Source organism: Moschus berezovskii, chromosome 7, assembly GCF_049115385.1.
Source record: "Moschus berezovskii isolate FMDL1 chromosome 7, NW_MosBer_1.0, whole genome shotgun sequence".
In the NCBI taxonomy this organism is placed as follows: Eukaryota; Metazoa; Chordata; class Mammalia; order Artiodactyla; family Moschidae; genus Moschus; species Moschus berezovskii.
The window spans coordinates 43377169-43403046 of NC_142466.1; the positions used below are offsets into that span (position 1 = coordinate 43377169).

General features: G+C 37.2%; 1 protein-coding gene across 4 annotated transcripts in view; it reads left to right on the top strand.

The window, feature by feature from the left end:
* PTPRD (protein tyrosine phosphatase receptor type D) overlaps positions 1-24382 on the top strand; it is a 581445-nt gene extending 557063 nt beyond the window's left edge. For all 4 annotated transcript variants that reach the window (XM_055428235.2, XM_055428237.2, XM_088837900.1 and 1 more), the window contains 7 exons: positions 9300-9585; positions 10004-10182; positions 10780-10906; positions 12056-12181; positions 15363-15517; positions 18633-18768; positions 20669-24382. In XM_055428235.2, the coding sequence (XP_055284210.1) occupies positions 9300-9585; positions 10004-10182; positions 10780-10906; positions 12056-12181; positions 15363-15517; positions 18633-18768; positions 20669-20737 (1078 nt within the window). In that variant the 3' untranslated portion in view covers positions 20738-24382. The remainder of the gene's footprint in view (positions 1-9299; positions 9586-10003; positions 10183-10779; positions 10907-12055; positions 12182-15362; positions 15518-18632; positions 18769-20668) is intronic.
* The last annotated feature ends 1496 nt before the right edge of the window (positions 24383-25878 follow it).

Sequence of the window (25878 nt, forward strand, 5' to 3'; positions counted from 1 at the left end):
GGTCCTGCCAGGCTCCTTTCCCAGGCAAGATACTGGAGTGGGTTATCATTTCCTTCTCCAGGGTATCTTCCCGACCCAGGGACTGAACCTGCATCTCATGCATTGCAGGTGGATTCTCTACCACTGAACCACCTTGTAAGCACCTCTCTGTGCATATGTGTACATATATCTTCATGACAGCTGTCTGGAAGTGCTGTGTCAAGGGATAGGTGCAATTTAAAATTTTTATGAACACTGAAAATTTCCCTCCCAAACAACTCTTAATAGCATAGTTACATTCTACTGCATTTCACTGACAATTTGTTGAAACATATTTTTTTACATTTTAGTTCATAATAATATATAAAATTGATTAGTCAGATGAATACTTATAGCTAAGAAATCTGTATAATTTCTCTGTCCTTCAAGGTACAAAAGATGCCAGAGGATGTAAAAAATAAAATGGTTATGTGTCTATTTTTGTATAAAGTCCTAAATACTCTAGAGATGCTCAAGTTCAGCTGTATACTAAGTTAAAAGTTAATTTTTGTCAGAAAAGAAAGAGTTTCAAAACAGCAGCCATATCAGGATCACATCACAGTTTCATCAGTATAGTCATTTGATTAATCTTATAAACCTCAGTCATAAAACCCATTCTATTAGATTTCTTTTTTAATAGTCTTGCAGTTCATAAATGCCATTCTTGTTATAGATGAACTATAATATCCAATCAAAGCACAAGCTGATATATGTACAAAATGCTCACCATGATTTCTGTATCATATTTCACTGTCTTTGCACCCAACTAATGATCTGTAAAATCTTCTAGTTCTATTCTTTCTTTGCCAGATCATTGAAGTATCAGTAAAGGGTCAGCATTAAAACTCCACCAGATTAATCAGAAAAGCCAACTTTTAAGCACATACCCAGAATGATTTTAGTACAAAATAGCCCCCTCATGCCTCTTAATGTTTTCCTTTTGCACATTACTACCGTATCGCATCACGGGACATTAAGCATATTTCAACTCGTGGGACTAACTCAATCATGTTTTTAGAAATTGAAAACAAATGTTGTAACTGGATGGATGATAATATTGAAGTAATAACAATTTCCTAGTAGGCGTACTTGTTTAATGGATTGCATAGTTTTTCAGCTTGTAAACACTGGAATGTCTATCACTCTCTGAAAACGTTTTTTTTTTTTTCTTTTTTTTTAATCAAGGCAAAAGTTTGTCAATCACTTGGTTTACTTTAGTGGAATCACTGTCTTCACTAGAAGGTAACTTAGAAAGTTGGTTTTACTCCAAGGGTAACAGAGACCAGCCTAATCCTAGACTTGATTTAAAAGTGCTGTCCTCTTCCCTTTTTGTTGGAATTTTCTGTAACATAATAAATGTACCAAATTGTGCTGGCCTCAGCCTGAAGCACAGGGTTATGCACTCTTTTTCTTCCCAAAGATATTTAGAAAAATCTGTCTTTGTGCCTGGCAACTGCTCTGACAGAAAACAGATAAAAATAAGGGTGGTTTATCAGTTTTGCTGTTCTTATCATGTTTCAGGTTGAAAGCTGTTGAAATGATGAAAAACAAACAGCACTAAATAGGGTTCCGTCATTATTGCTGCTATGAGGAGCTAAGTTTTTCAGGATCAAAGAAAAATGCATTTGCTTTTAGAACTACAATCCTTCATTTTGAAAGGTGCACTGCACTCAGATACTGATGGGTGAAAAGTAGAGTAAATTGGAGAAGGAAGTAAAATATGTGTTGCTGCGGGAACTTGGAAATTCAAACAAAAGTAGACTGACATTCTTTTAAAAGCTCTGAATGTACAGCGTTGAGCTTCTTAAGAAAAATGTGGTGCCTCAAGTCTGTTATTTCTGAGCAGCTGGAGTACAACATAAGCACAGGTAGTTTCCATCTCATCAAATTACAAGAATTCCCTTTATCTGTGTAAACATGTATCCTAGGAATATCCCCATGCATTGGTAGCGCTAGTGGTAAAGAACCCTCCTGCCAATGCAGGAGACATAAGAGAAGCAGGTTCAATCCCTGCGTCAAAAGATTCCCTGGAGAAGGCAATGGCAACCCACTCCAGTATTCTTGCCTGGAGAATCCCATGGACAGAGGAGCCTGGTGGGCTACAGTCCATAGACTCGCAAAGAGTTGGACACGACTGAAGTGACTTAGCATGCATGCATGCATCCAGGGAATATCCCCAAGCAGGGGCCTTTAAGAGAATGTCCCTGTGCATGTCATCGAACCAGGAATAGACTTAATATTTTTTAACTTATTTTTTTTTAAATTGTGCAACTCAAAGTGAGTGCCTCTGATTTCCCTGGCATAGAAATTGACAGGAGAAATTGTCAGATGCAGTAGAGACAAGGAAGCTGTTGTTCTTCCCCTCAAGGAGCTTAGCAACTTGCATAAAGATAATCAACAGAAAACGAAAATAAGGTATGACAGCTACCAAAGAGGTATAAACTGTCATAAGGATACGAATAGAGATAAACCAAGGACAAAGTCCAGATCAAGGGTGCAGAATGCGAGATGAGTCTTGAAGGAAGGCAGATACCAACACGTATATCTTAGGAGGAGGACGCAAGGAGGAAGAGGAAGAGTCTGGTAAGCAAAAACCCAGAGAGGTGGGAAAAGCTGTAAATACATCTAACTTTCCTGGAGCTGAGGGAAAGCTGTCACTCTAAAAGTAAAAGTATTATCTGAGAGCCATGCGGATTTAATGATGAGACTGGCGCCTAAATCACATCCAGATATTTTTGACCATCTAAGTTAAAGAAAAAGCCCACATGTATTTGGGGTAAAATTGTTACTAAAAGACCAAAAATAACGCTGGCCTATTACTTCTTCAAAATACCAAGACAGACTGTGGAGCAATAGATTTAGAGTTTGCGCGAATAATATTAGAGCCCAGTAATCATGCGCACATCCAAGTTGCTGGCCCTATGTAAAGGCAGATGAAGAACTTCTCAGGAAGATGTCAGAAATAATGCTACCAAAGATGCACGCTAGCAGTCCAATAATTGTATCAGAATAAAGAACTCAAGAATAGATGAGCCATGTCATAAAGGTCGTCTATGCATAAGTAAAACAATTATTTTAAATAATTGCTGTTAATGGTTATACATATAATAAAAATACTAAACAGTCCTTAAAATGGAAAACAAATAAATATAAAAATAAATATGTCTTTTTTCCTTCACTGCCTTCCAGCCACCCTGGCTTTCTTTCCATTACTCCGATATTCTAAGCTATTTTCCATTCCAAGACCTCTTCTTGGGATATTTTTTTCTCAGAAGCTTTCCCACCCTTCTTCACTCTGCAAACCATTTCTTATCGTGTAGGTATCAGTTTGCTAGGGCACCATAATAAAGTGCCATAGCTTGGGTGCTTCAAATAATAGAAACTGATTTTTTCATAGTTCAGGAGGCCAGAAGTGCAAGGCTAAGGTGCCGTTAGGGTTGGGTTTTGGTGAGCCCTCTCTTCCGGGCTTAAGGTAGCATGATCTCCTTCTAGCTGTGTCTCCGCACAAGCTTTCCTGTGTGCGTGTGCACAGAGTGCAAGATCTCCGGAGTCTCTATATTCCTACAAGCTCACCAGCCCTCCTGGACTAGGGACCCAGCACCCCACTGAACCTGAATTACCTCCCTAAGACACTAGCTTTGAATCGTCACAGTGGGGGCTTAGAACTTCAACCAATGAAATTTGAGGAGACACAATCCAGTTCATAACAGATACCAATTTAAATGACACTTCCCCAAAGGTTCTCTGCCAGGATTCTACACATTTACCTCACAACAGTTGTTGGGACTTGTAATTATGTATTTATTCATATGATTATTAATATCAGATTCCCCCACTGCACTGTCATCTTCATGAGGAAAGAATCACGTTTGTTTTGTTCGCCAATTCCATGATATCTTAGCGCATGATAGACACTCAGGAGATATCTATGGGATGATAGCCTGCAGTACGAAAGAGTAGTATAGCAAATGTGGATGGAAAAACAAAGTAATGAGCATTTCCTGTCTGTCCCGGGGTGGGGGTAAGAATGGATGAATTAGGATACTCTGTGTGCTGATAATAAGTAGCCAACAGCTCGGGGTGGTGGGGAGTGGGTTGGGTATAGGCAATAGTATTTGTCAATTTCCTTGGTGTAAATCCTCCAGGCTATAAATGTAACATCACTGAATCCAAAAGCTGGGGAGAGATACTCAGTCGCACACCATTATATAATATTTTCACCTGAAGAGCATGAACATAAGATAATTAAGAAGCAATGCATTTTGAGTTTATCTTCATTTTTAATTTTTATTTAATTGCTTAAGCAGGATTTCTGAGAATTCAGCAACTGAGTTTTGCCAGCTCCAGCACACCACTGTTGGATAGTTGAACAAAATTGTAGAAATTGAATGGGCAGGGCAAAAGGCAAGAACAATGCAAGATGATCCTTCAGTTTCAGATCTGAATGACAAGGAGGAGAGTGACAGTGGGAAGAGCAGATCTGAGCAGAGATGTTGATTATTCTTTGGATACGTTTATTTCTAGAGAAACCTGAGAGCAGTTTGAAATACAGGTATCCCTTATGCTCATAAAAAGAGCAATTACTTTAGGAATCATTTATTTGAAGATTATTGCTGAACCATGAAGGAGAATGAGAGAAAGGAGGACAGAACTTTGGGGACATTATGTACATTTTGGGGCCTGGCAAAAATATGTAAATTAGAGAAAAGAGTTCAGATGGAAAAATCCAGAGAGGAAGGAGAATAGCCAGCCCAGGAATCAAATAGAAAAAAAAACCAAAACATTATGTCCTGAGGTACAGTTTGAGAGCTGCCTATAGATTTCTGAAGATGACATTTAGGATTGATCTTTGATTTTGGTTTCCAACTTGAGAGAAATTCTACCCTGTCATAGAGTCAATTGAACCATTACACACACAAGTCAGATCTTTTTGACTAATTTCATATGCTACATGTTTCAGGCTATTTTGTATTTGATATCATAAAATCTTCTCCCTTCCTGCCATCAACCCAAAGAGGAATCTTTGATATTCCCTGTAATCTCCCAATTAGTGTCACAGAAACCAAGGAGGAGAGACTTTTTAAGAAATCTTCATAAGGATAGTTCAGTTCAATTCAGTTCAGTTCAATCGCTCAGTCGTGTCCGACTCTCCGCGACCCCATGAATCATAGCACACCAGGCCTCCCTGTCCATCACCAACTCCTGGAGTTCACTCAAACTCATGTCCACAGAGTCGGTGATGCCATCCAGCCATCTCATTCTCTGTCGTCCCCTTCTCCTCCCACCCCCAACCTTTCCCAGCATCAGAGTCTTTTCCAGTGAGTCAACTCGTCGCATGAGGTGGCCAAAGTATTGGAGTTTCAGCTTTAGCATCAGTCCTTCCAATGAACACCCAGGATTGATCTCCTTTAGAATGGACTGGTTGGATCTCCTTGCAGTACAAGGGATAGTTAGACACTACTAAAGGAGCATTGCAGAGGGGTAGGTCACAAGGAAGTATCCCTTTTTTACTCAGGTGGCAGAAATGGTGATGCCCTATTGAAATGTGGTGCTAAAGCTCAGCATCTCAGAACCTGCATTTGAGTCCCTATTTGGCCATTTACCATTAGCTGTATGACTTCAAAGAAGTTCCTGAATGTTGTGAATCGCTGAAGGGGAAAGGAAACTGACAGATAATGTCGAATGCCTCCAGGATACCCAGCACTGTGCTGAGAAGGCCCTTCACTGCCATCTCATTTACCTTGAGAATAAATGTGAAAGCACAAACTTCCTCAAACATAGGTATTATTATTGGAAATATGGGGAGTAAAGGAAGAACAGCTAGAGGGAGTAGTTTAAAGCAAGATTTTGAGAGCTTAATCTCAAATGATGCTGTGGTGATTCTATAAAAAAATTCCCGGTATTAACATTGCGTGTTTCTTGTTGTCAGTTTCAGAGGTAAAATCCTTAAATGGAATTTCTACCTACAAAACAACTTCATCTTCCTTTATGTTTGCAAAGCACTCTGTATGTTTAAACCGGTCTTAAAACTTACTAGATAATTAACAAGTTAATTAACATTAGAACAACAAAACCCAAGAGAGGTTAAGTGACTTTCTCAAGGACATCCAATCACTGGTATCTGGAAAAAGTATTTTGAACTTCATGGTCTTGCTTAAAGCTATGAGACACCTCCAACATTTAAAACCTCCAAGAAATCTTCACCTTTGAAAAGAGGTAACATGTTTAGTTCCAAGGAGCACTTTCTTCCTCTCTTCCATATGAACAGCAAGATTGGGCTGTTAACAATATTTTCTGTTCAGAGGAGAAAAAGTAGCTTTTGCACTAGTTAGAGCCTCTGTTCCTGTTTTATTTTCTTCCCACAATTCATGAGTTAGACACAGGCACATGTTTTATTATTTTCCCTCTTCATTTTTTTTAATGCATTATTACCACCATGAAGAGGTTGAAATTTTTAGGATCTGGAGTGATCCCTACCAGTTTTGTAGGATTCTGTAGTATCTTTCTGCCAGAATACAGAACCATGCATCATTCAGAGATTAGGAATGGCCTCTGATGCATACTTGGAGAAAATATTCCTGTCGTTGAGTAGATTTGACTTGATACATCGTTACAGTTATATGGCTTACAGTATGGCTTCCATTAGGAAGAACTGCATGATATTGCATTTAGTTAGAAGCAATGCATAATTAGGATGAAAACAGTTTATAAATACAACACAGGGAAAAGGAAAAGATTTACTTAACCTTAGGACCTACCAAACAAGGGGGGGCTGCCTCCCTTTTCCAGGCTAAGTCTTACCTAGTTTCTTTTCACTGCAATGCCATGGCTCATCAAGCGACCAAGATGTGGAAAACCACTCAAAGCCTTTTCCTGTCTCCCTCTTCCCTATCAGACACTTTGTGAAATAGTCTTCGGGTATTCTTCACACAGTTCTGAACCTGTGTCAAATGTAGGATTTCTTTTGCTGACTGAGGGGTCTTATTACCAAACCTGGGTGGGCTGCTCATTACACAAGGCCTCTCATGCCAATCACAAATTCATTCCCTTTTCCACACACACTACTACACACTGGCTGCATGCTTGGTGCAGAGCAGAGAAAGATAACAGAAAACATTGTTCCTGCTCTCAAGATACGCTCATTATTTGTGGACAGTGGCCCTACCAGACTAATTAATAACACAGTGGGACTTAGACTGCAGGGTGGTATTGAAGACACCAAGGGATCCAGGACAGAGAGTGGTTGTAATCCTGCCTAGGGCATGGAGGAGGGACATGGTGGGGTGTGATGGTAAACACCATCTTACTGGTTTCTTTGGTAAAACTAACTAAATAAAATGGAACTTCATGGATCTCAGTGCATCAGGTTTCTGGTTATTCTGTGCTAAGAAATGTGCTAGCATGTCTCAGACTCTGCCCCAGAAGGCTTTTGCATTATAGCTCAATGTCATGTCACTTTGTGGTTTAAACTCTGAACGGAGTGTCTTAGAGTCAGTATCCAGAGGCTCTCTAACTAAGACACTGACAGTTTCTATGTCTAACAGGACATAAGAAAGTAAATAAAATAATTTTTGAATAGTGGTTAAACCCTATTTCCAACTGTTAGTGTACAAACCACAGGACTCCTACAAACCCGGGAGGCTGGGTTCAATCAATACTGCTCAGCAGTTAAATAAAGGTAATATATATGTTACAAAATGCCCACTTACTACTTGCAGCCGCTTGGCAATTGAATCAAATACCCTTTTGCTCATTAAGCTCATTTATATGAAGTTTGGTACATTCCTTACACTGGAGCTTCACTAGGTCTATGAAAATTGTACATGCAGCTCCCAGAGTCAGTAGTATGACTGCAAACGCCATTCTCTTTCTTCTGTTATTCTAGTCTCCTCAGTTCCTCATCCTTCCTGTCTTTCAAGACCAGGTTCAAATGAGACCCACAAACCAGCACGCCAATATTTATATAAAGTATTATCTCTATCGATAGTATGAGCTCTAGATGGGATACAAGTCACCTTTAATGTTGTATCTCACATGTTAGTTATCAGAGTACTTCACTGCTCATTGAATGAAGAGATGGATACATCAGTGCATAGACAGATAAATAAATGAGCACAAGGAAATACAAAAGACGGGAAACAGTGGCACATGGTGAATGCAGGAGGTGGTCTGTTGCCGGGTGTCTAAGGTGCTGATATATACTTATATTTCCATTGATTACATGTTTCCTAGCCATGTTTCTTCTATGATTGGAAGAAAAACATTTTGGATTCAGCCATACTTGACACAGAGACAAGAAAAGGCTTACCTTGGATTTCAGAACACAGTAGTGTTATTTTGTTAGTATTCTTTCCCACACTCAAGGAAACTCCAATGTTCCAACCATCTGACTCTGTAATTTAGTTCAGTGAATTAGATTGTCTCCTTGGAGCAGCAGAACTTGTCACTGTGCGTTGTTTGATCTTTCACCTCCTCTTCTTTGAATCGGTTTCCACCAACTGGAAAACAACCCATAAGTCCATGAGTAATAGAGTTTAAAAGAATGCCTCAGAGCTTCTCCAGTAACAAAGATTGAAGCTTTTATTTTCCCACACAAGAATACTTGGATTTAACCTAAAATTCCAAAATACATTCAACTCTGGAAGAAAAAGGAGTAAAAGCAAGAAACATACCCACACTCTCTAGTGATGGCTTTTTGTTAAGAACATCTTTCCATCGAGAATACACTAGCTATTTTGAGTATGCAACAACATGTTAATATTTTAATTATATACTTCTCACTAGGTTGGTTTTAAAACTTCCTTGCTGAGTTTTAGATTATGAGATGTTTCAAGCTGAATGATTTACTAGCTTTGTTTTTTTTTCCTTTTTTATAAATAGAACTAAAATAGACTGATATGGTTTGTAAAAGATAAAGTCTAGTTCTATCTTGACCAGTTTTTTTTAAATACCTTCAATGTAAAAATGGTAAATATAACTTTTTCATAATGATTTCAAAATACTACTACTTTGTGTTACATGATCAAGGAGCATAGTAATTACAGATTTAATATTTTTATATTTTTAAACCAGTCAAATTTTATTTGTTAATTTGTTCCCTGCCCTTTGGTTTAGAATGCTCCAAAACCATCACAGTAGCTATTTGAGTAGAATTACTGGGTTTAAAATCTAGTTAATTAAAAATAATCAAAATAATTTTATGATGTGTTGGTTTCCCAATAGATTCATTTGTACTTTTCTCTCTCTCTCTTTGTTTTTTTTCCTTTTTGTTTTCCTTGTAGTGCGGGAGTTGGCCGGACTGGGTGTTTCATTGTAATAGATGCCATGTTAGAAAGAATAAAGCATGAAAAAACTGTAGATATTTATGGCCATGTAACTTTAATGAGAGCCCAGAGGAATTACATGGTTCAAACAGAAGACCAATACATCTTTATCCATGATGCACTGTTGGAGGCAGTGACTTGTGGAAATACCGAAGTGCCAGCTAGAAACTTGTATGCCTACATTCAGAAGCTGACACAAATAGAAACAGGAGAGAATGTCACAGGAATGGAGCTCGAATTTAAGGTATGATATTGGATGTGATGTGGTAATTCAGAAGCAAGTCATTCTGGAATTCTCTTTCTTAACCTTTCAAATGGGTGAAGTTACAAGATTCACTTGACCGTCTCCCTCAGGTGTCTGACTATAAAACACTTTCTTCATCTTCCCCTTTTCTATTCTTTGCTTCCTCATAATACCTTGAGCTCTTTTGTACCCTAATTTAAATTGAAAGAGCATATTCTTAGAACATAATATTTAAAACTTCCTTAGTCTATATGGAGTCATTAGGTAGAAGTGAAAAGCAGTGCAGTTGGAAGAGTCACTGGGTTAAAAGTAAACAGAATCTTTGTATCTAAAGAGAAAATCTTGGGTTCATTACAGTTACACCACAGGCTAAAATTATCTTTGTTGGATTTTTCTTTTTTTTTTTTCTGTTCAACAGCGTCTAGCCAGTTCTAAAGCTCACACCTCAAGATTCATCAGTGCCAATCTTCCATGTAATAAATTCAAAAATCGCCTTGTTAATATTATGCCATATGAATCCACAAGGGTGTGCCTGCAGCCTATCCGAGGTGTAGAAGGATCTGATTACATCAATGCCAGTTTTATTGATGGATACAGGTATATACTCTTGCTCCCCTGACAGCCCAAAGTCTTGGTATTTACATGTGCCCTAGTTTTACAGCCAAAATGAATTTCATCTTAATTTAAAACGTTTTCTTTCTGCATAGGTCAGCATTCAGTCCCTTGATATTCATTTTTTGTTATTTTGGATAGGAGTAAGAAGAAGTAATCATGGAATTTATAATCTGCACTCTTTTTTCCGAAGCCATTTGGATATGGAAGGAGTTAATATAGAAATTCTTTTGAACCAAATTATATAAATGTCATAGATTGTATGAGTCATTTCTACAAAGTGAAGTTGCACAACTGTTTCTTAAACGATTTATATGAGACATGAAATTGAGCTATTAGCATTGCTCTAAAGTTTAAATAACAGTGATACAGACATACATCATAATATTAACAAAGCAATTTCTTTTGCAAAATTCTTAAAATGTCTTAAATGTTTTTATTTGATTACATAATCTTAATGGGAATTTACTGCAATAGCATTAATAATATTTTCATTTTTATTACCTGGATTTGATATTTACATATTAAATGTGAAGCCTTTGCATATTTTCTGATTACTTTAACATGCTCTCTGTGATTCAGACAACAGAAAGCTTACATCGCTACCCAGGGGCCCTTGGCAGAGACCACTGAAGACTTCTGGCGGATGCTCTGGGAACACAATTCCACCATTGTTGTGATGCTCACCAAGCTGCGTGAGATGGGTAGAGTGAGTATCTTCACATAAGACATTCACTCCACAAAGAAATGAGGATTTCGTTGAAAAAAACCCAGTGCTAATGTCATTTCTTTGAAATGTTGAGTACTCCCGACATGTCGTGGGTCATTCATTACTGTATGTTGGTTTTTAACTTGCAAAGCCACATCAAGTTATTTCATTTTTGTGTTTAGAAAAAAAACAGGTACTTTATTTCCAGTGTAGCACCATCATAGAGACTAATACTGCTGACTTGTTCTGATTCTCAATGTAGTCTTACTTCCTTTTGCTCTGGACAAGCTATAAGGAATTTGACTTTCTGTCATATCTGAGGCAAATTCTTACTTGTTCATCTTCCACTCTGACTAAACTATCAGAAAGTTGCATAGCTTTTCTACCAATAAATCTGGTAATCTCTGCTCTAATTAAAAAAAAAAAAAGGTTATTCTGAAAAATACCATGAAATAGTATTAGAGCCACCTAGTTGATAATAGTATTAGAGCCACTTAGATTCAGCAGATATAAGCACTCTGCCATATTTGCTTAAGAGGCTCTTTTTTTCTTGCCTTTGTATAAATTCAGTGGTAGAGATAAATCTTAAAACCCAAATTTTAGAGCCCAGAGAGAGAGTGAAAAAATACCAAACTGGGAAAGAAACTTGACTTTTCTGATTGGGCTACGGAAGTCACTAAAACTGCATGGGCTCCAGGTTCCTCAGCTGACGAAGGAGATTGGATAAGTTAAATTCAGAGGTTTCTTTCTGTGTTCACACTTGACAGTTGTCTTCATTCAAAACCACAGTGGTGAATGTCAATACATGATTGACATGGCTAGCATTATGCCCGAGGACTGATGTAATTATTTGTCTAAATTAAGTATGAAGATGCTTACCCTATTGAAGTAGCCAGTTCAACTTATGTGTATTAGGCATCTACTGTATGCCAAGTACTCTGCTTGGTACCATGAGCAAATAGTGGCCCACACAATTTCCCTATCCTGAGGGAACTGTGCTTTCAAGGAGAAGATGAGTCACAGGCAACGGAATGGTCTTAAATTCTAAAACGGTATTAGTGAAAGAAAGACATAAAATATATAGACGGATGATAAACAAAACTCTATTTACACTTTACATAGCTCGACATTAATCTTCATTTTTCTTAGGAGAAATGTCACCAGTACTGGCCAGCAGAACGATCTGCAAGATACCAATACTTTGTTGTTGATCCCATGGCTGAGTACAACATGCCACAATATATCCTAAGAGAATTCAAGGTCACAGATGCCAGGGTAAGTTGGCACAGTCTTATGCTCTTAAACATTAGCTGAAATATAGTCTAAAAGACATCTCTGGGAGAAAACATTTGCCAAGTGACCGTACTCCCAAACTAAAAGAAATCACCCATCTTGGAGAACTGTTTTTTTTTTTTTTTCAAATATAAGAGTAAGTTTGCCTGTTTGGCAAGTTTTCTCACAAACCAGGCTTGGCTCACATTCAAAGGTAACATCTGGCAGCCCAACTTTGGGGACGCGCTTGGTGAGTGTGTGTGCCGGGAAGCATTTACTGACTGGTTGGCTGCGCTTACATTCACCTTCTTAGCTCATTCTCTTTGGAGCTTTTTTGACTTCTTCATTACTTGAGGCTGTAAATATGTTGTTGTTTTGCTAAGCCCTTTAGGTCATGTGGGCTTGGAGGTTAATTTGGTATGATTTTAAAACTGCAGAACAAATGACATTCTTTAGAAGAATCTGACAAGCTTTGCACATTCTAATTTGATTCCTGGCATGGTTTATTCCTCCGTGTGCTAATGTGTCTGTCCATGAGAGCTGTGCACCCACGACCCTTCTTGGCTAATTTTCATCCTGCATTTCTGATCTAGATTGCTGAGTCCAAAGTTCAGCCCTGATGTAAGATGTTCTATGCATAAACTTTAAAATCCTTGCCTTTGGCCACTTTTAAACCATGATTACAAACACATCTTAGGAGAGATTGGGTCAGTGCAAAGCCCTGCTTTGTTTTTGGAACTGTCACAGTGGGTGGGTTGAATAAAACTGTAGGGTAGAACTATTTACTTGATCCATTGTTTTTTCTGGAAAGCAGCTTTCTCAACCAAGACTCGTGTTTAGAGATTGTCCACTAATCCCCAAAGCCTGGCCCTGGCTGTTGACCTAAAGTGAAGGAGAAATTGGTTAGCAGACTGCTTGGCTCAGGTGACAGACCTGTTAATCCTAGAAAGTCTGAAGTCTTAACTACTCTGAAGGTGACTATACTCAAGACAGTAGTTAAGCCCCTAGGTCTCATTTTGAGTCGCCCAAGCAAGCATGCCTTGATGACCCTGTGTTTAAAAAAAAAAGAACACCCTTTCAGAATTTGAAGCTAGATATCTGAGTGAAAATTTTGAGTGCATTCCAAGCAAACACACCAACCATTTCTGACTACAAAGTATAGCAGCAGCCAGGCACCACAAATGGCAGAGACAACTTCTTTATTACTCTTCAGTTGCCCAAATTAAATCTGACCATGATAAGTAAAAGAAACATTGAAGGAGGAACTTGTTTTGTTTTGAAGGCTCCCTGTGACTGTATAATTTTTTAGCTGCCGTAGCATGTGCTATTTGTGCTCCTAATGTGTTTCTAATCTCAACTTTCCAGTTGAAAAAGCAAGTTGGCACTTGAGAATACAGTATTGTTAAACAGGTAGCCTGTAAATGCAGTCAGGTCATCTCTCTTCCAAATCATAAAGGTTTGTACACATGACCTCTTCTTTCTGTTAAAAGCAACTGTGGTCAGAAATGAAATCACCAGGACAGAGAAGATAAATCTGTATTACCTAGCCACTGGCTTCCCTTCCTGTACTTTTCAAACCCTTTTCAGAAACCGAGGGAAGTAAATCATGCTCCCATAATAACAATCCATAAGTTAGTTATGGGGCCAAGCAGTTATTTTTATATTCCTCAGTATTGTCACAAAGTTGATGTGATCTACTTGTTTTATCTCAATTCCCAAATGATGCTAGTCAGAAATATGCCCTGTTCCTTATGGAAACCACCAGACTTGGTGATGTGTCCAGCTTAAGTTGGGCCATGCTCTCTTCTCCATACAACTCAATGAGAAAGATTGGGTCTCTGTTTTCTTACTCAGAGGGCTTCTCAGGTGGCGCTAGTGGTAAAGAACCCACCTGCCAATGCAGGAAACATAAGAGACAGAGGTTCAATCACTTGGTCAGGAAGATCCCCTGAAGGAGGAACTGGCAACCCACTCCTGTATTCTTGCCTGGAAAATTTCATGGACAGAGGAGCCTGGCGGGGTATGGTCCATGGGATTGCAAAAAGTCAGACACAACTAAAAATGACTTAGCATACATGCTACTTACTCAGAATCTTGGGAACATGAATATCTGTATCAAAAACGACTTTATTGAGGAGAGAGTTATTAAAGAAGTGGAAAGAAGCACCACACTGAAGCGTTAACTAGGAGCAGGGCCTCCTCAAATGGGATCCACCATCTGAAGTTGGAATTTGGATTATCTCTGTCTCTGTATTCAGGGAAGAAAGTTGATGGTGATTGTTATTCCTGCTTCTATAAACAGAGAGTCCCTTCTGCTTTTGTTGTCCTTCCAAACACTATAAAATTCCAGAATGAATCCAAAGTCTTTTAATATTTTCTTTTGAATCCATTTATACTTCACAGTAGTTCTGCCTAATCACTTGAAAGAAAGATTGCTTCTGCATCTGGCTTTTGGTTTGTCTGTGTTAAAGCCACGCATGGACACCTCAGCTTCTGTGGTCAGCCAGAAAGAGTCCTTTTTCAGAACACAGCATTTATTTATTAATAATCTCTCCTATCTCCTTGAGGGACGCCTCACTTCCTGCTCAACGGCATAGTCACCTGGTACACATTGTGTATACTGCCTTGGCTAGAAATAGTATACCTCTGAGACGTGGGGCATCCAGGTTAACAGCCACTACCCAATTTGTGTCAGATCCTCTCAGTGTCACTATTTGTCATCTGACAATGCTGCAAATAAGCAAGCACAGCAGATGTGACGGTGTCATGACAATAGCAAAATCTCTGGTCTGGATGACATGCCTGGATGTTCCTGTCAGCATTAAGAGGTTATTGGATTCTGAAAATTTTGAAATGGAATGTATATGTTCCACTTTGGTTTTGAAGACGATTTCTGGGGCTCAGAAGCATTTCCTAATATGAGAATGAGGTGGCTCTTTTTGAGAATTCTGGTTTTTAACTGGGCATTGTGAGAGTAAATCAATTTTCAGTTTAAATAGATGTGAAATGTAGACAGTGTTAATAGCAGGTAAGATATGAATGTGACTGATTTTCTAGTTAAACATATTTCTAACTTTTTCTTCCCTTTTTTGGAAAAAATTGTGCCTGCTGTTATGGTCTGTGCACTGGCTGAATCCTCCTGGCATCCTCCTCCGTGGTTGGGTGTGTGGCTTTCTTTCTGAAGGACGGGCAGTCCCGAACCGTGAGGCAGTTCCAGTTCACTGACTGGCCAGAACAGGGAGTGCCAAAGTCTGGAGAAGGATTTATTGACTTCATTGGCCAAGTCCATAAAACAAAAGAGCAGTTTGGCCAAGATGGACCCATTTCAGTCCATTGCAGGTGAGTTAGGAATCAGGAATGATGAGTTTCCATTTGTGCTTAATGCAGTGATAACTTTGAAAATATGCACTGGTGTCTGTTCATTATTGGTACCAGTTTTCTGTTAGTCTGCATAATCAAGATTTTCTTTTTCTCAGAGATGTATTATAAACCCTAAAGCAAGGACTCATTTCTCTTTCTTTCCACAAAGTGAAAATAATCAAGGAAGATTTCTATCTTCAAATTTTACCTCTTGTAGCAAAGAACCAAACTATGTTTATCCTTGCCTGTTTTACTGTATCAGGAATTATTGGTATATCCCTGAGTGATAATTTGTTCAGTTTATCATTCCTTAGCTTTTTTGCTTTCATAGCATTACCCTGATAACTATCTTTCTGTATCTTTCTCCTGTGTTTGTCTTCTTGAGAAAACCATAAATAGTTATTAAGCCTTAATGACAATACTAATTTCTTATCAGTCAGTAAGTGATTAGAACGGTACCTCAGTTAACATGGCAATGTGCTTGAAAATTGTTGCTATATCAGAAAATGAAGCACCTTCAAGTTAATTATTTTCAATAGTTTCCACAGCATTTTATAATTCAAATCATTGAAGTTAATAGAAATAGCAAGTAAATGGTTCAGAAAGGACACTTGCAATAAATGTAGTGCTTTGGGAAGTTACTATGCAAAAACCTTCTAGCAAAAGGAATTAACTCATTTTTTTTAAAAAGTCGTAGTTTGAAATTCTTTATAGTCAAAATCTTGAAAGACTTTATTAAAAAAATTATTTGCTTTCCCTCTGCCCCAAATCCCAAACTACATTTCTTAGTGATAAGGGTGATAGTGTGTCAAAATAGGGGTAGTGTTACTCATGGGCTTCAAAATATCTGAATTTTAGTCCCACTTCTGTCATCATGTAATAGCTCTGTGACAAAAGGGAAACTTCTCTAAACCTCAGTTTTCTAACTGATCTCTGTGACCCTTTCTAGCACACTATATTTCCCAGACATGGCATATTGCTTGAGAAGCAGACCTCATTTATATGTATTTCCTATGTGTTGAGTTTACCCAGAATCCTGTGCTCTAGACAACCAAACAGCATGTAGGAAATGATGCATGGACTCAATATTTAGACAAAGTGGATACACTGGACTTGAATTACCTGGATACTCCCCTTAATTTTCCACATAATTTACCAAAATCCTAATTCAAATTTTCACTGGAAAAGAGTCTGATGCTAGGAGGGATTGAGGGTGGGAGGAAACGGGGATGACAGAGAATGAGATGGCTGGATGGCATCACCAACTTGATAGACATGAGTTTGAGTGAACTCCGGGAGTTGGTGATGGACAGGGAGGCCTGGCGTGCTGTGATTCATGGGGTCGCAAAGAGTCGGACACGACTGAGCGACTGAACTGAACTGAACTGAATATAAACCATAAAGAAAAGAATATTTTTAACACATTTTTCTTTAACTTCAGGCATTCCCATAAGTATAAATAAGTGTGTGTATGCATGTTACTTTTCATTGCTTTTGTCACAAAATTATTTGTATAAAGAATATATACAAAGACTCCTTTAGTAAAATACCATGACATGTTATTCACATATATTAAAGACCTCTAGATATTTCCTCTTATCTGAGAGTATTTGTAAAATACCACTTATTTTATTTATAGCTTATTAATAACATGACAAAGCCAATAAATTCAGAAGTTATAAGGCTAGTGTCTGTTATTTTCTTGAAAGCACCTAGTGGAAAGTCAGAAGCCCTGTATTTTTGTAACATTTGAGCAATGAAATCAAGGTAAAATAGATTCTGGAGTACTTGAATCATTCAACAAAAAGATCATAAATCACAGTCTCCAGGGATTAGGAGAGACTTTCAAGGTTGAAAGCGACCCTGAAGGTCATCTACTCCGTTTTGACAGAGAGCCTTGTCTGCCCCTGGATATGCTTAGCCACTGTTTAAAACCTGCCTGTGGATTTACATTTCTGTTAGGACTCTTTAGAAATAACACAGTTTATAAAAGGACACACTATTTATATATCAATTACATCCCCAAGTAAATGAATCCATCCAGTTTCTACAGCCTGTACCCAAGTGTTACACATGCTGTTTAATTAGGATCCAAAAATGTAGGGATTTTTCAGATTATTCACTCTTCTCCTCATTACCTAAACCTCCAGATGCTTTCCTACTTCTTAAGAGCACAAAAGCTATGAATTTATTTTCTTCTCCTGCTACAATTACGATTCTGGAATTATCTTAAAACCATAAGTAAAACAGAAACCCAAAACCTTGCTAACATGGTGGAAAGAATCCTGATAATTAGCTACTGAACATCTAAAAATAGCAGATAAGTGTATGTATACCGCTCAGTGGCTCTTAACGAACATTTTTTTTGTTTTTCAGTTTAGAGACCTATTTGATAATATGCTAAAGTTATAAGTTTCAGAAACAGAAAAAATATATATACATTTACATAATCCATACATAAAACTATCCATAGACCCTTATGAAGATTAAATGAAGTCTTTTTTTTTTTTTTAGATTCACTAAAAAGAGAATGCAAACATGTTTTTTTTTTTTTGTATTTTTAATATGATCCTACTTTTTATTTTTTTTTCTTTTTTTTTTTTTTTATTTTACAATATTATATTGGTTGGTTTTGCCAACCAACCAATAAATGAAGTCTTATGAAGAGCCTATGTCAGAAAATCCTACTATAGAATCTCTTTTTGTCTCACCTTATCTGAATTATTTCATAGCTTAAAAATATTAAGCAGGCAAGGCCCAAGTTTCAGGATCTGATGAAGAGTGTAAATCTATATTTTATTCACTCTTCATTTAATCAACTTACTTTATATTTTTATGTTTCCTAGGTCTTTCCACAATGATATATAATCCCTGTTTGAAAAAATCAGTTACTCTATATTCATTGTCACTGTTATCATGGCACACTTTCCTAAGAGTTAATCATTTTGTGAACCCAACAGCACATTTTCTGGAACATTGCTGTAGAAGAACCTGATGTAATATGGATGCTGGTGGACATATGTCCACCTCCAGGAAAATGTAGCCATGACTGTGCGTGTCTCATCTAGTAATATTGCCTTTGTTATTATGACAGTGCGGGCGTTGGAAGAACTGGAGTCTTCATAACACTAAGCATTGTTTTGGAAAGAATGAGATATGAAGGAGTAGTAGATATCTTCCAGACTGTCAAAATGCTAAGGACACAACGACCAGCCATGGTGCAGACAGAGGTGAGAAAAATCTCCAGGAGTATGTCACATCTCAAGAGTCAGATAATAGACTTTATTTGCCAAGATCTCCTAGAGTCCAGAGACTTTCAACACCAGGGGCAAAATACAGGGAAATACTATGGGAAAACCATTCAGTTGTTTAATATTTTTGAATCTTATTCCCCCACCTTTGTAAATGGGAGTGGATTAGTGTCAACATCTTAAAGCTGGTTTGGAAGTTATCTAAGATAATATATCAGGTTGAAACATGTCAAATTGTCAGTATTTGGTCATTTGGGGCCTATAAAAATGGCAATTTCATATAATTAATTCTATACATATTAAGGTGATATACAACTGCACATAATTAATATATGTAAAAAGCACAAGGGTAGATAATATACCTAGTAGATAACAGACCCTTGGCTCATTTTACTTCTCTATTCCCCTTCTGTTTGCCTAGGTAGTATCAACTGCTCCATATTTCATTTCTTAATAATGGTATTTTTAAATATTTGCATCCTGGATATGCCCTAATGAAATTAGCCTGCCATTTTCTACTCCAATAATTGATATGAAAATTCTCATATTTCTCAGAATAATAGGAGTTCATGATTTAGTCAATCTGGCCTATTGACTTCATTTTAAGGATAATTTAATGATAGATAGTGTTTCTCTTTCTCAAAAGGCCACCAAATTATACAATTTATATGTATTCCTAAATTCATCACCCACAGTATATTCCAGACTTTGATTTGAAAATAGTGCAAGCATTTGGCTTGCAATACCCAAAACATTATGTCAGCCTGACAAACTTAATAGGTATTGGGGGTGACAGAGGGAAATTGGACTTTTAAAAAGCCTTAACACTTAGCCAAGCAACTTACTGTGACAAGATAAGAAAGCAAACTCCATTTATTTTGCATTACCATTTTTATTGTAGAAAAATGCACATTTAAGCAAAATAGAAACTATCTGCTTTCAGCCCCATTGGCTACTGAAAATAAGTTTCTTTTATGGGAAAATCCTACTTTTTCTCATCCCTTCTCATCTGTAAATTATAATTTTTCCATCTTATAATGCCCCCACTTACTCCAATTTGACAGTGTTCTTCCCTGTCTATAAAAGGACATGTTTCATGCTGTTTTAGTTTAGTGTAGGTCTTTCTAGAACAGACAACTAGCAATCACACTGAATTAGGCCAAATGGCACAAGTATTTTTGGACATGGGCAGCCAGTCTTATGATGCCATTTTCAAGAGATGAAAAGCTTGACAGTTCAAAACCCTGTGTATTCAGCTTTATATGCCTGATGTTCATCACAAAGATACCTTCTGGCTGCCTCCCTCACTCACATAACCACATCAGAAACAACAGTGAGTAATTCTGATTGCAGGCAATAAGGACTACTGTCTGATAAGATTTTTTTTTTTTAATTTAGATGTTTTTGGCAATAGCCCAGAAAATAAATGAACCCATATTTTCCTCTGGACAATGTGTATCTGCATCAGCCTCTCTTAAATATGCAAACTGAGAATGAATTACCACAAATAATTAAATAATTACAAACGACAGCTGTGACATATAAGGAGTTCACATGTTCAGTTGGTGGTATTGTCTGGTACTACTTGGAGAACAGTTCACATATGTGTGGAAGATAATCTTCACACGAGCTATCACTACTTTGGGATTAGGAGACTATTTTAGTCAAATTGATTGTTAGAGTTAATAAATACCTATGTGGCTAATGGTTCTTTGCTTAAAAGAAAACAGTTGGTCATTGGATTGGATTGACTGATGAAAGTAGTGATTTTGCCCTCCACTAGATGTAACTTTGTCTTCCAACGTCGATTTCCATTTTTCTTTTATGATGGACTCATGGCCCCTTTCCTCTTCCCCTGCCCGCGCTTTGTCTCCTGCAGGATCAGTATCAGTTCTGCTATCGAGCGGCACTAGAGTACCTGGGCAGCTTCGATCACTATGCAACGTAGAAACCCCTGACCCACTTTGGATTTTTACTGCAGGCCCTTCAATATCCATGGAGTCTCTTCTGAGCCATACAGGGCACTTGAGAAGTCCTTCTTAACTTCTAGCTAACAACCACTTAGTGGGACTATCACACACAAAACAAATTAAAAAAAAAAACAAAACAGAAAACAGCAAACTCTTCTGGGTGGACCAAGAATTCACTGTTTAATAATCTAACCTGAAAAATAATAAAGAGAATCCTGACTGAGGAGGCATCTGAAGGATTTTATTTACAGATACCTCAAGGATTCAGAATAAAGGGAAGAAGAAATCACAGCAAAGAACCGCCATCTTGTTCAGGATTGTGTGACGGGTGTGAGGAGAAATGGCCTGAGTGCAGCAGCTCAGGGCAAGACCTTTGCTGGCTTCTCATGACAGAGTGGACTTGCTTTGACATCGCCCCTTCCCACCATACTACTCATAATAACATTGTAGGGGGTAAGGGGGTGGGGAATGTTTAAAAGAAAGTCTTTGATTTAGTTTTTTAGTATTGTAAAGATACTGCTGACCTGTGCTTCATTTTTAACTGTGTAAACTTTTTTTTAACAAAATGTATCATTCGATAAAGTGAAATTTTAAAAAAGTTACATAACTGTTCATTTTTTATTTCCAAATTGTAGGTTTTTTTTAAGCTGTAGAACTGTTATCTGTAATATCTTGCTGTAGAAATACCGAATAATTTTAAAATTTGCACATTTTTGTGCAATATTCTTAATCTACAGTATTGGTCTCGTCTGATATTATTTTTACACTTCTGTTTGGTTTTTGTTGCTGAGAAAATACCCATTCTCTTCAAATAATCAAAGAGAACTTTGTTTTGTTTTGTTTTGTTTTGGAATCAACAGGGAGGCGCAAAGTATAAAGTTGCTGCTAACATATATACATATATATCCATATTTTATAGGGGTGTCTATGTATATATACAGTGTGTCCACACAAAAAGATAGATATAGCTATCATTCAGTTCTTCCATGATTTAGCTTTTAATTTTTTAAGGTAGAAAAGCTATTGTAACATCTTTTTCAATTTGTTATTGATTTTATGACATACTGATATTTCTTAATATCACACAATTTTAATTTTTAAGGGAAATGAGGAATGCACATCAGTGATTGTCAAGCCTCACCCCCTTAATTTCCTACCCAATCTCCCCCAACCCCTCACTCACCCAGCTAATCATAATGACAAATACTATTTTGTTAGCCAGGCTTCCAACAAAGTTCAATATTTCTAACACTCTAGTGCAATAAAACATTATTAGATATCTAAGAGGTGTGCATGTGGGAAAGGTCAGTGCATATCCCTTTAGGAGGGGAGAATGTTGTAATATATCAGCTATCAAGATGTTTAAAAAACAGTGTATTCAATCGTATATTGTCTATAGTATGTGCTATGAAATTTGCATTTATGATATGTAACAGGGGCAAAGCCAAACTCATGTTACTCTGTTCAGTCAGAAACTTTTTTTTTTTTATTTTGTGGCATACAGCATTCCTGGGAAGTGCTGTACTTTGTTTTCTTTTGGTTTTAGTTTTGCATTTAGAGTGCCTTATAATTGATGCCTATTTTAATAGAATTTCTTTTTAGCTTTTGGTTCATATTTTCATTCCTTGTTCATATGTGTTTCTCTTCCAATTAAAGTATTATCTGTTTACCACATGTACAAAAACTCTTTGAATAATATGCATTCCTAGTTTTAACCAAGTCGGGGATGTTAGTGATTGTACCAGCCCAAAGCACTTGGATAAGCAGGGCCCTTCTTCCTTTCATAACCATCAACATCAGGAAAAGCTACTTGTTTTATTTGTAATCCCTTCCAAATCTACTCTGAAACATTCAGTAACTGCACCAAATGTATTAACAAACACCATTGTAAACTTTGAACATATTTACTATTCCATTTTTCTAAAAGAAGAATTAAATATATATATATATTTACACATATCCCCCCAAATTTTCTGACACAATTTCTATAGGAAGCCATGAATGATGGCATGAGTTTGCCACTCAAAATATTCAAGGAACTCTTAGAGTTTTAGTATAATATTTCAATTTACTATTAGCTTCATTGATGTTCTGCATGGAAGGATTTTTGTTTTCTACATTTCCCATCACTGGCAGAATGAAATCCAAGAGACCAAACACTTGCAAGCATCATATTTGAGCACTTTTGTAAAAAAGAGGAAAAAAACTGAGAAAAAAAAAGAAAAAATATATATAATACTAGAAAAAAAAAAAAAGTATCTAGAAGGCTACCTCAGAATGAGACTCTCTAACCTACATCAGAACCAGAGAAGAATGTGCACTCTGTGGGTCTGTTGTTTTCTTTTAGTTTGTATCTTTTGGAGAATGATCCAAGTGCCAGATTACTCAGTGCTATACTTTTCATTCAGTGAAACAAAGGGGGTCAGACAGACATTGCATCATGCAGACGTGCCGTGTTGGACATGTAGAATCTGATGGTGTACTGCACACCAGACCATTGGGCAATGAGCAGTTTTTCACCCTGAAACCGAAACTGTTCATGTGGCAAAGGGAAAGGGGAGAATAATCACAGGAAGAAAATATATGGGATGCATACCACAGACGAGCGAGGACAAGACTATTCCAGATATCTTGCTGTTCAGGAGCTGTTCCGAGAACTAACTCCCTTACTGTCATTGATGTGCATTCCACTGTGCTTTTCTGTACAACCATTCTACTTTATTTTCCCAGGTAAACATCTTTATCTACCATTACCATAAACTTTCAAGTTTTCAGTTATTTTCATCATCATAACCAGTACGGTGCTATTATTTACCTATGTATGTGTAGTTATGTATAATTTTGTAATTAGTTACAATGATAAAAAAATCAAAATATATAAAAAGTGATTTGTACAGAACTTTATTTTAGCTCTTTTTTAAAAATGATTTGCATGGTTAGACAACGGCAAGGACAGCCAGGGGAGGGAAGGGCCTCTAGGGAACTTTGCACTTTCTATACCTTTGTACTATGCACTGCCCTATTGATTCTCCACCCAATAATGTTATTACTTGAACCCATCTGTAAGAAACTGCTTCAGAAATTCATTTGTGTGTATGTAAATAACCCAACATAGAAATAGGAAAGGAAAAATTCTGTGCTAATATACAGGTTTTTTTCTTTCCTGTTTTTTTTTTTCTTTTTGGTTTTGCTTTGTTTTAGGCCCTTTTTTAATTTTTAATAATCTTTTCTTTTTCCTGTTTTGGGTTTTAGTTTCTTTTGGGTTTATGGGTGCCCTGATACTCCAGCAGAGATCAGAAGGCTACAGATCCATCCTATCCATCCGTTACGTGGCTTTGCCATCCCAGCTTGGAGTGTCTTTACAAAGATAATAACAGTTGTGTTCTTTGCTCTCGTTTTGGATGCATAGACTGAAAAATTTAAAAAAATAACTTGTAAAATGGCTTGTTAAAAAAATACAATTACCTCTAATTAGTAGTACGCGTAAATGTTTTACAGAATGAAAGGCGTGCTTTTTATTTTCTTACTTCGTTACATTGGTGGCGAAAGAAGTCTGTATGAAAATCAGTTCTTTGCTGACACAAGTTCCATTTGTTACAAATGAATTCTAATAAAAACGTCAGTGTTATGCAGCCCTGGCTTTTGCTTCTGTCCACTCAAGCACTTTGGTTTTGAAATGACTATATATGTTCCCTCTTCCCCTTTGGTTATCTAGTTAATTCCTTGATACTAATAGTAATTCTTCTTACCAAGAGGCTGCTATCTACAGGCGCCTGCCCTGAGGTGAACACCTTTCACTGGTAAGCAAACTGATGCTTAAAGAAACAGTTTGCCCAAGTTTACAAGCAAAGAAAGAGACCTTGGTATCTCTCAAATTATAGATGATGGGCAATCTTTCATTCTGATGAAGATGACTATTATATACCTATACATGCATTATATATATGCATGTATATACATAATGTATATACATATTATCTTGAAACAACTGGCATCTCACAGGCACATAAAAAATTTTGGGGAACATGGCTAAGAAAATACTTGGCTTGTATTGTTTATGCAGTTATGGGTCAGACCTGTTGTAGGCATTGGGAAGGCAATGGCTCCCAGTCAACAAATGAGATATTGCATAGAGACTGCAGTCTAGGGAGAGAGGCTGGCATTAAATGATAAATTTTCACTCTGACAAGTGTTATAAGAGAAAGTAGAGATTCATGAAATTAGGACTTTCTATTGTGAGGGACAGAAAACCTGACTTGGCTTAAAAGAAAAGGAAAGCATTTTTTGGCTTATGTATTTAAAGATTAGGAATGGACTTACATTGCAAGAGTAGGAACGTATAATCTTCAGAAACAATTGGCTCAGGTGCTATCTTTAGCAATTGGCATTTCTCTCCTCCCAATCTGCTTTCTACTTTCAACTGTCAGTTCTAAATGATCTATGTGGTCCCTGGAATCTTTGGGATTTTAACATGAAAAAGCAGGCAAGTGGAAGAGTTTACTTCCCAAAAGTACAAACAGAAACCCTTGAACAGAATGGATGCCTGTTGGCCTTCACTGATGTGACCTGGGGAAAGTGAACATCTCAGGATCACAGCTAAGGGTAGGAAAAGATAATATGCTCATTGAGTTGCCAGTTCAAGAAAGATGTAAGGTCTATCATGAATAGACCTAGAGACTGTCATATAGAGTAGAGTAAGTCAGAAACAGCAAAACAAATATAAGATTGTTTATATGTAGAATCTTCCATATATGTGGAAGCAAGAAAAATAGTACAGATGAACTGATCTGAAAAGCAGAAATAGAGACAGATGTAAAGAACAAACTTACAGATACCAAGCGGGAACAGGGATAGGGGTGGGATGAATTGAGAGACTGAGATTGACATATATATGCTGCTTTGTTAAAATAGATAACTAATGAGAACCTACCATATAGCACAGGGAACTCTACTCAATTCTCTGTGGTGACCTGAATGGGAAGGAAATCTAAAAAAGAGAGGAATATATGTATACATATAACTGATTCACTTTGCTGTACAGCAGAAACACATTATAAAGCAACAACTAAAAAAAAAAAAATAGAATGTAAGGTAGCTGTCACCTTGGCAAATAGCAATC